Source organism: Myxocyprinus asiaticus, chromosome 38, assembly GCF_019703515.2.
Source record: "Myxocyprinus asiaticus isolate MX2 ecotype Aquarium Trade chromosome 38, UBuf_Myxa_2, whole genome shotgun sequence".
Classification (NCBI taxonomy): Eukaryota; Metazoa; Chordata; class Actinopteri; order Cypriniformes; family Catostomidae; genus Myxocyprinus; species Myxocyprinus asiaticus.
Genome location: NC_059381.1, coordinates 27,343,776 through 27,354,485, shown reverse-complemented (window position 1 = coordinate 27,354,485; position 10,710 = coordinate 27,343,776). Strand labels below are relative to the sequence as shown.

Here is a 10,710-nt window from a genome sequence, read left to right as displayed (position 1 = left end):
ATTTCTAAAATAAATTATAAAAACTTAATCTTGTTTTTGTTTCCACTCAGTATACATCTAGTGTACATCTACCCTTCTAAAAGGCAGGACTAAACTGGGACACAAAAGGGTCTGAAATAGCTGTTTGGTTTCGCTCTACTTGCTTGGACTTAGCTGACCAAAATCAAATGTTTGACAAGAAGATCCTTTTGAAATCTCCTCTGCATGAATATACTCACACAAAACCTCCCTTCATGAAAGGAGTGGGATTTAAATGCAAGTCTCTGCCTGGCCATGTAGTTCATGGGGGCCATCAGCAGGTGACACTGGTCGGGTAACTCTATCCTCTGACAGCATGCATACATTCTGCATACTAAAGCTGTCTGAAGGTGGGCTAAAGTTAGGAGGAGTGGGAGGGATTTAAGGTTCTTGTTCAGGTTTTTTTTTTTGGCAGGAAGTAGTACAGTGCAGCTCTATTCTGCATTTGCTGATATGAAAGGAAACTATAACTTACAGCAAATATTTCAACATTAGTCTGTTTGCAACCATTTCCTGGGTTTTCTTCTCTTCTCATTATACTCCTGCACTCCTCCCCTGAAATGATTGAGGGACAGTAGAAGACTAATACAGCTTTACCATTGCTGCTATGCTCAAGTCTTGTCAGGACCTGTATTATCGGAGAGGGGGGAAGGCAAGGTAAGCCATATTGTACTTGTTTTGTTTATTTATTTGTTTACAATTTCCCTTAAACTTTAATTTTTCGTCTTTCAGTTCTTAGAAATGGGGAGCTGTGGTTTTAGAAGCCATGGTTAGACATGCCAGAACAGGAACTTCTTTGTCAACACTTTAGTTTCAGATGATCTTGAAATAATGTGATTATTGGACTTGTTGTATGTGAGATTATCTGTTACTTTATCCTCTTTTTCTGCAAAATGTGTGGTCTTCAATCCTTTGGGCTAAGATCCTTTGGCATGGCGAACAAATTTTAAATTGTGTTTATTAGAGTGTTCATGTAAAAACAAAAACAAAAACATAAACCGTTAGTTTCACACCAGTCCTGCCCACTTCTCTATTCCACATCCGATTTAACAAAGTGATGCAGCAGAAGGATAACATTTTCATTTAAATTTTTACATTGAAATATTAAACATTTAAACTCACTTTTACCTTTGCGAAAGAGAAACTTGCAAAAAGTAGCATTGAATATATGTTTAAACTGAACTCATAGCGAAAAAAATTACAAATTAAAGGCAACGTTAATGTTTGACTAGGAAATGGGCAAAAACATCCCTGATAATGGTTTCCACTATGAATACCACTGTGAGTGTAATATATTTTGGGTCATATTCTGTTAGAATGTAATGGTTAGTATTGGTTTACATTATAGACATTGGTCTCTAATGGTATCCACTAGACATAACATGCCACCAATAGAAGCCAACACATTACCAGTACAGACTTGCTGGGGCCAATACAATTAGCATTATAACCATAAAACGTTCTATGAGGGTTTCTATTGTTTTTTGTTTTTTTTTCAGCAGGGATATTCTGTGTCATGGATTAAATCCATATAACCTGTTCTCACCATAGTACTAAAAAACACTCTTTTATTAGTCTGCTGATGTACTCTTTGATTACTGTTGTTTAAAGGTATCATGGTGTGTCTATGCATACGTGTGCAGAATGTACATGTGTTTCCGTACGAGGTCTGTATATTGTTAGATGGAAGAATGGAACAGCAGATAACCGCCAGCTGTGAAACACATGGCAGGATGTTTCACAGATAGGAAACGCCCCTGGAATTCAGTCTTGCTCAATGTTACTCTAACAGCAGTTAAAAGCTTTTTTGATAAACAACAAATTATATATTTATTTATGTCATCCAACTTAGCACAGATGAAAAGTCTCCAAACAACTTCTTTATTTTAACTCTACTCTTTTGATGTTTTCAAGGTTGCTTAAAATGTTCATGTTTTTCCTTCAGATTTCCATTGGATGTTCATATAGGTTATTGAAAAGATATTGGTACTGTAAGAATAACTGTAACTATTTAAGGATTTCGGATGTTTGGTAGTTTCGTGTTTTTATAGAACTTTGTTTTAAAAAGTCTACTGTACATTGAAAATGAAAGTCTTCATCAAGAAAGGGAAATGGATACTCTTACTGTAAAAATAAAAATCTTTGTGATATTTCACTAATTTCTAAATTGTTGACAGTAATTGTAGAAATATTATTCCATTATATTTTGTAGTATGACTTCCTTCATGGTTGCCTGCAATCTCTTGCTGTTGATATAGGCTCCACAATGTAGCTATCAACAGATGATGAAAGAGATGATGAAAGCTCTTTCATAAACTAGAGAGGCAAAACAGAGGTCCTCTTTGAATTAAATTTATAGTTTAAGCAATAAATGTTTGCATACACAAATCAGATTAAACAAAAACACATTTCTCTCTCTCTCTCTCTCATCCTTTGTTAGGTGTTGTGAATGTAATTGTGTTCTTTCTCACTGGTACTATGAAAGAGATGGACAGTTCTTCTGTAAGAAAGATTACTGGTCACGATTTGGGGAACAGTGCCACGGTTGCTCAGAATCCATATCTACTGGTCTCATTATGGTAAGCATATATCAAATCAGTTTATGACAACACTGGATGTTTGTGATTAGGGGTGAGCTCTTAGTTCTACTCAGTGACATTAAAGGGATAGTTCAGCCAAAAATATCTCATCACTTACTCACTCTCATGCCATCCCAGTTATGTATGACTTTCTTTCTTCTCCTGAACACAAATTAAGATTTTTAGAAGAATATCTCAGCTCTGTAGGTCCATACAATGCAAGTGAATGGCGGCCAGAACTTTGAAGGTCAAAAAAGCATATAAAGGCAGCATAAAAGTAAACTATATGACTCCATTGTTTAATTACATGTCTTCAAGAGTGATATGATAGGTGTGGGTGAGAAACAGATAAATATTTAAGTCCTTTTTTTACTATAAATTCTCCTTTCTGCCCAGTAGGTGCACGGAGAATGTGAATCGCCAAAAACAAAAGAAGAATGTGAAAGTGAAAGTGGAGATTTGTAGTAAAAAAAAGACTTAAATATATATCTGTTTCTCACACACACCTATCATATCGCTTCTGAAGAAATAGATTTATATCACTGGAATCATATTGATTACTTTTATGCTGGCTTTTTGTGCTTTTTGGACATTCAAAGTTCTGGTCACCATTCACTTGCTTGAAAGGAACTAAAGAGCTGAGATATTCTTCTAAAAATCTTTGTTTGTGTTCTGCAGAAGAAAAAAAGTCATACACATCTGAGTAAATGATGAGAGAATTGTCATTTTTGGGTGAACTATCCCTTTAAAGTAGCACTACCTGTCACAAATTGAGTGCCCTTAAACAATTACAGCAAAAGCTTTTCAGAAGAACATGTTGCCCTTATAGGAAATGTATTTATACAGTTTTTTTTTTCACTAGAGCAACAAATGATACCAACCAAATCTGTAAGTGCAGCTTTTTGAGGAGTTACTGACTGGAACACTGGGTGTGAACCCAACAGATTCATATGAATACATGCATTCCTTTATAGTAATAGATTAGCTGGCATTAATCTGGACTCTTTTATCATGAGAAGATTGGAGTTTTGGTTCTTTTGTGTTTTTGTCATTATTTTGACCTGAGGGCAGACATCCCCTCCCACTCACTATCTCACTTCCTTTCATTGTGCAGCTTCACTTCTGCTGCCCTGATGTCATCAGCCCGATTCCCACCCCAATACCTCCCTCCATTCTCTCAGTGTTTCTCAGTTGATCTCAAGATAAACTGTACTAGAAAATAATAAATAGACTGATGTTACCTCTTCCTTCCATCCCTGCAGGTGGCTGGTAAGCATAAATATCATCCAGAGTGTTTCCTCTGTGAAAGCTGCAGCATGTACATTGGGGATGGAGATTCTTTCACTCTAGTGGATTACACCAATTTATACTGGTTAGTTTCAGAAACTAATAAATGGACCATTTTTTATCAAATTAATTTAGCCTTTTTTGTTTTTTTGTTGTTGTTGTTTTTTTTTTTTTTTTTTTTACTGATTTTTGTATCACTCTCTCTCTCTTGTAGTGGACAGTGTTATTACCAGAAGGTTTCAACGCAGCATTTGGGAGCAAAATATTCAACACTGCCCCATACAGTGACGTCAATGTCATTTCCTCCCTCTGCAGAAAGCAGACGAGGTTTATCCTTCACTGTGGAACAGAATCCTGCCAAAGACACTGGCCCTGTGATCAGAGTGGTTCAGTGAGTCAAAATTGCAACAAATGCAGTACTGAGCCCATTCAACATTACTCTGAATTGATCTTGATTTTTTTTTTCCTGCATCTGTGGAACAGACTGGACTTGCAGAACCTGAGTCCTGAGGTGAAGCCTTTGATCCATGTTGGAGACAGGATTGTTGATATCAATGGAATCTCTGCTCAGAAAATTCCGCTCGATGAGGTAGATCCTGTTCAAAGATCTCAGATAATAATACAGATAACCAGTACCACACTTAATACTCTAATCGTTACCCTCAATATGTCTTAATTCTGAACAGATAGATCTTGTGATTCATGATACAGAGCACTGGCTACAAATCACAGTTGAACATGACCCAAAAGACTTCACAAGACAGGAGGACTTGTCTGGAGAAGAGTTGGACCAGCCTGGAAAATTAGGTTTCTATCCCCCCTGCAGTAAACGAACAGGCCTTCGTTCCAATAATATTCTGTAAGAATTAATATGTGGTAACACATTAGATAACAAGTAATAATAAATGTTATTTCTTATTAATGAATGTTAAGCTTTTGAAGAGTTTTGTAGCTTCTAGTTTATATACAGTATGTAAGAACTTTGAAGAAATCAATATGCTAGTTTACTCCAAAAATGTGATGAAATTAAAGGAATAGTTCACCCAAAAATGAAAATTCTCACATCATTTACTCACCCGTATGCCATCCCAGATGTGTATGGCTTTCTGTCTTCTGCAGAACACAAATGAAAAATTTTACATTTTTAGAAGAATATTTCATATCTGAAGGTCCATACAATGCAAGTGAATGGGTGCCAAAATTTTGAAGCTCCAAAAATCACATAGGTCCGCATAAAAGTAATCCATATGACTCCAGTGGTGAAATCAGTGTCTTCAGAAGCGATCTTATAGATGTGGGTGAGAAAAACATCAATATTTTAGTTTTTACTATAAATTCTCCTCCCTGCTCAGTCAATCTCCACTTTAACTTTCACATTCTTCTTCACTTTAACTTTCACATAACTTTTCACTGTTTTTGGTGATTCACATTCTTTATGCATATCGCTCCCTACTGGGCAGGGAGAAGAATTTCTAGCAAAAATGGACTTAAATATTGATCTGTTTCTCACCCACACCTATCATATCACTTCTAAAGATATGGATTTAACCACTTGAGTCTTATGGATTACTTTTATGCTGTGTTTATGTGCTATTTTGGAGCATACAAATTTTGGCACCCATTCACTTGCATTGTATGGACCTTCAGAGCTGAAATATTCTTCTAAAAATCTTCATTTGTGTTCCGCATAAGAAAGTAAGTCATACACATCTGGGATGGCATGAGGGTGAGTAAATTACGAGATTATTTTTATTTTTGGTTGAACTATTCCTTTAACCTTAAACTGATGTACAAATGAATGTTTATTTCACTTTATTGCCCCCTGCAGGCGCAGCTGCAGTATTGACAAAGCTCCATGCTCACAACGCCATTCATCTCTGCTTTCACATAGAAGAGACATTAATCGATCTGAGTCTCTGCGTTTTGACTCTACCGACAAGATGCAACGAATCTTTCGTCCCTCTGACCTAATATATGGGGAAGTTCTAGGGAAAGGCTGTTTTGGCCAAGCCATCAAGGTAAAGCTGAGTCACTGAGTCTAGGTAATAGTAAGTGAAATATTGTATTCCAGTGGTTCCCAACCCTGTTCCTGGAGGCCCCCCAACACTACACATTTTGGATATCTCCCTAATCAAACACACCTGATTCAACTCATTAGCTCTTTAGTAGAGACTCCATGACCCGAACTGGGTGTGTCAGATAAGGGAGATATACAAAATGTGCAGTGTTGGGGGGCCTCCAGAAACAGGGTTGGGAACCACTGCTGTATTCATTATGGCATTTTTGCTTTTTAGTACAGAAAAGTCGAGATAGACAGGAAAGTGGACAAAGATAAATGGAATGGGACTGGTACATGATGCAGGCCAGATTCAAACTACATCCTTATGAGCACACGAACTGCCCACATGCATAGCTGGTTACCAGCATGTTGTGTTTTGAATGCTGCTCCACAATATGGGATGCTCGTGTGCTGGTGATCCAACAAGCCTTTTTGACTGGCTTTAGTCCCAAGACTTTCTTTGTTTAACCAGCATAACCAGAAAAAACATACAGTCGACCAGCTTTGCCAGCTAGGTTTTGCTATTGAACAATAGGCTATGCCGGTCCACCAGCTAGACCAACCAAGTAGGTATAGCTACAGGCCAGAGACCTCCAAATGGGGGTGGACTCTCTAAAAGAGGGAGGAGTTACACCAAAAGAGGGTGGAGTTTCTCCAAAAGGGGGTTGTGCCAACTCCAAAAAGGGATATCACTTCCACTCACGGTTAAGGTTAGGGAAAGGGTTAGTTTAGGGGCTCCCTATATCCTTAATGGCGATTTAGAGCTCATGCCCCTTTTTGAAGATTTGCCTACAGCTATACCCTTCTCAGACCAGCACCAAATCAGCCTAGACCAGCGTGGAAATTGCATGCTGGTTAAACTGGTCTTTTCAGTAGGGCAATGTACCACAGCTTCAGCTAGTGATGAAAAAATGTCAAAGAGATTGGATTCACAACAGAACTGAAAACAGTTGCACCCTTTGTATTGTCAGGTGACACATTTGGAAACAGGTGAGGTGATGGTGATTAAAGAACTTCTTCAATTCGATGAGGACACCCAGAAGACATTTTTGAAAGAGGTTTGGTACATTCTTGCTTGTGCAGGTAGTGTATAAATATTTAAACTTTGCAGGACCACGTGAAATGATTTTGAAACTTTTTTATCCCTATAGGTCAAAGTTATGAGATGCCTGGAACATCCTAATGTCTTAAGGTTTATCGGCATTCTCTACAAAGACAAGCGACTAAACTTGATTTCTGAGTATGTACAAGGAGGGACATTGACGGACACCATACAGAAAATGGTAGAAACATTTCCTTTGTCTCAGTTCTCTTTGCTAAATATTTGTTCATGTTATATAGGCCATATATTCCTTGACAACAACAACAACATTCCTTTATCTCTCTTCATTTAGGATAGGGATCACCAGTGGAATCGTCGAGTGAGCTATGCCAAGGACATTGCTGCTGGAATGGTAGGTAATGGAGAGCAGTAAAGTGTTCACAGAGTAGTAGTTATTAAATGTGATTAAGTTTTAAAGGTATAAACTGCAGAAATCTGCTCTGGCTGTCAGTATCCAAACAAAACAAGAAAAGAGATAGGAATCTTTACATGTGACCCTCACTCTTCTAGTTTGTGCCGCCTCATTCCTTAATACAAACACTTGTCTTGACAGGAAATAAGAATCAAAAGCAGTCACCAAGCAGCTGATTTTAGTGATGAAGTGCTTGTCATTCAAGTATGTTTTTAAAAAAAATCCTTCCACTCAGTTATGTTTCAGTTAGGTGTCAACTTTGCTTCAGACGTTTCTCCTAATTTCCTTAGGAGAAATAAAAATAAAAGCAAATGAGACAATTTGTTACATAAACAGTAGTAAAAGTATAGAGCTATTAAATGAATGTGGATTTGAGATTACTATTTCTCAGGACAAAACTCTGAAAGGCAGTAGACTCAAGTCTCAATTTGCTATCCATTTAATCTAATTACTGTGTAGGAAAAGAACTGAAATATTAAAGGGTTTGGTCAACCATAAATTAAAATTCTCTAATCATTTACTCACCCTAATGCATCCCAGATGTTTATGACTTTCTTTCTTCTGCTGAACACAAACAAACATTTTTAGAAGAATATCTCAGCTCTGTAGCTCCATACAATGCAAGTGAATGGTGGCCAGAAAATTGTAGCTCCAAAAATCACATAAAGGAAATAATTTATGCAATTATTCTCTCTCTCTTCATCCCAGGCCTACCTGCATTCAATGAATGTCATCCATCGGGATCTAAACTCACACAACTGCTTTGTCAGAGAGGTCAGAATACATCTTAATATTCATGAATGCACAATTCATTTCTCCTTCTGGACTGTTGGAATTGTTTACCAGTATTATTTTTTCCCTTAGAACCAAACAGTGGTAATTGCAGACTTTGGTTTGGCCCAGCTTGTGAAGGAAGACAAGAGAGGACCCTCTTCTCTGTCCAAATTGAACATGCTTGGACGTAAGAAAAGGTATGCTGTGGTGGGGAACCCTTACTGGATGGCACCAGAAATGATCCACGGTGAGCCATAATACATAAATGGACTGGAAAAATAATGAGACTGCCAGCATAGCACTGACAACTGTGGCATTTTTACATGCACGTTACATTCCCCTTTTCTCACCTGTAGGAATGGTTTATGATGAACGTGTTGACATTTTCTCATTTGGGATTGTGCTCTGTGAGGTATGCAGTTACTTTTACATTGTCCTTACTTTAATATGATACCAGTTCTGTTATTTAACATCCATTAATATGATTGCTAATTATAAACCAGACATGAAACGGTACTTTCTTACCTCAAAATTGTTCATATTCTGAAGATATATTGAAATGTAATGTGCTTATTTAAAACTAAGTTAACATTATGTCCTTATTCCTCATGACAGATTATCGGCAGGGTGTATGCTGATCCAGATTACCTCCCTCGAACTCAGGAGTTTGGATTGAATGTGAATGAATTTCTGGAGCGCTGCTGGTCCAAAGAATGCCCTTCTGCTTTCTTTCCCATCGCTGTTTTGTGTTGTGCCTTGGAGGCTGAGAAACGGTGATTGTCATTTGCAAATTTTAGAACAATACTAAAAACAAAATCTCCTCTGCTTAAACTTCTGGCTTTTTCTTCATTTTTGTTTCGACAGCCCTACTTTTGCAAAATTGGAGGAATGGCTGGAGAACCTGATGATGCACTTGGATATTGGACTTTCTCTTATGTCAGAACTGGAAAAGATCCGGCAAACGTTTTGGGAGAATCGTAGCCAGTCGAAAGAAGCTTATGGGATTCCTTCTAAACCAATAAAGAAATCGTTTCTAGGCAGAAGCTGATACTTACTATGCTTGCAGTATAGTGGAAAAATACGCACAGGGGAAATGAACCTGAGTGTAAATGTTTAGACTGTTACTTATATTATTGGTTCTTGACTGATTTTGCTTCAGAACATAGATTTTACTTTGGATATCAAGTGGCGACCCAACACAATGGCAATCATGTAATCCGGATTTAATATAGTCTGGGTTGTATTTTCTTTTACGTTCATAGTTTCAGTTCATGGTTCATGCAACCTGCCATGTTGGCATCTATCTACTTTAGCTAACTTCAACCAAGTGACAGATGAAATTGTGCCAAAATACCATAGAGTTTGGTTTGACACATAGCCTGTGACAACAACAAAAATGTATTCTCCTCCCTTTTAAAAGTTGATAAGCCTATTTATTTTGCAATCCGAAATGTATGATTATAAGTTGCTTTTAATTATTTGAATTAAGCATTGTTTTCACTCCTTTACGCAACCCTACAAAACAAACCTGTGAGCCATATTTTGGTGCGATCCACCAGTTGAGAGCAAGTGACTTCTATTTTACAACAATTAACTGCAATCATTTTTTACTGTTTGCATTGATCTCAGAGGCAAAGGTGCTATTAAAATATTTAAGAGAATTGTATTAAAAATGTGTAAAACTGAAAGACTTATAGAGTTCATATATAACATAATAATTTTTTTCAGTGTTCTATTTTAATAGACTTTTGTTTATGTATCAAAGTACGTTTTGTTTTTCATTTGTCAGGGGCTAGATATCACAGGAAACTATAAGGTTGTGATTCAACTGTCCAATAAATAATTGTTTGTTTTCTCTAGCAGTGGTTGTGTATGTTGATTTCAAATACCTTGTTCAAAACTGTCTGATAATTTTTTATATTTATACCATACAAACTAAAATTTCAGTATTATAATATTTTTGTAATAGCTGTGGGGTAAATAAATGTGAAAAACTAAACCACACTGGCATACATTAAGGCAAGAGTTAACTATATTATCAACTATATTATGAAGGTAGATCAACTAAATGGTTGAACAGTGTTCTCAGGACAGAGATTTTTCATAACACGCCTGATAATGGCAGAATTTTAATTTTTATCATTTTAGACTATTTTTTATTAATTTTTTTATTTCAGTTTCTATTCGCCAAAACATTGTTTTTTTTTTTTTTTTTACTGTTTAAAGGTGCACTCAGTAATTTTTTCCTCATTAGAAAAGTTTTACTCCTAAAGAAATGAATTATAATTTTTAAACATATGTATAAAATCATGAGCACTCACATGAAATGAAGACTCCAGTCATATCAGTGACCTTTTAAAAGCTGTTTTATTCTACATGGAGAGGGTCCGCACATGGGGGCTGCCATGTTAGAATCACATGACCATCCGAATACTACTCGCTTAATCTCAGTAACCGTCCTGTTATTTGACACTTTCAC

At 36.7% G+C, this 10,710-nt stretch overlaps 1 protein-coding gene across 3 annotated transcripts; it reads left to right on the top strand.

Moving 5' to 3' along the window:
- Positions 1–428: 428 nt before the first annotated feature.
- limk1b (LIM domain kinase 1b) lies at positions 429–10,090 on the top strand. 3 transcript variants are annotated; one of them, XM_051677690.1, is made up of 17 exons: positions 2,272–2,353; positions 2,459–2,597; positions 3,460–3,485; positions 3,860–3,969; positions 4,099–4,275; positions 4,368–4,473; positions 4,571–4,743; positions 5,713–5,902; positions 6,915–7,001; positions 7,095–7,226; positions 7,338–7,397; positions 7,599–7,661; positions 8,166–8,231; positions 8,322–8,478; positions 8,588–8,643; positions 8,847–9,004; positions 9,096–10,090. In XM_051677690.1, the coding sequence occupies exons 3-17, from the start codon at positions 3,468–3,470 to the stop codon at positions 9,277–9,279; spliced, it is 1,737 nt and encodes a 578-aa protein (XP_051533650.1). In that variant the 5' UTR covers positions 2,272–2,353; positions 2,459–2,597; positions 3,460–3,467; the 3' UTR covers positions 9,280–10,090. The 3 variants fall into 3 exon arrangements, with proteins under 3 accessions (XP_051533648.1, XP_051533649.1, XP_051533650.1); XM_051677688.1 differs by lacking the exons at positions 2,272–2,353; positions 3,460–3,485 and adding an exon at positions 429–675; XM_051677689.1 differs by lacking the exons at positions 2,272–2,353; positions 3,460–3,485; positions 7,599–7,661 and adding an exon at positions 430–675.
- The last annotated feature ends 620 nt before the right edge of the window (positions 10,091–10,710 follow it).

Bases quoted from the DNA above. Each gene is read 5' to 3' on its own strand.
- limk1b (XM_051677688.1), top strand. From the start codon at position 626: ATGCTCAAGTCTTGTCAGGACCTGTATTATCGGAGAGGGGGGAAGGCA. The intron at 7,227-7,337 runs GTAGAAACATTT...CTCTTCATTTAG, and splicing joins CGGACACCATACAGAAAATG to GATAGGGATCACCAGTGGAA. The intron at 8,232-8,321 runs GTCAGAATACAT...TTTTTCCCTTAG, and splicing joins ACAACTGCTTTGTCAGAGAG to AACCAAACAGTGGTAATTGC.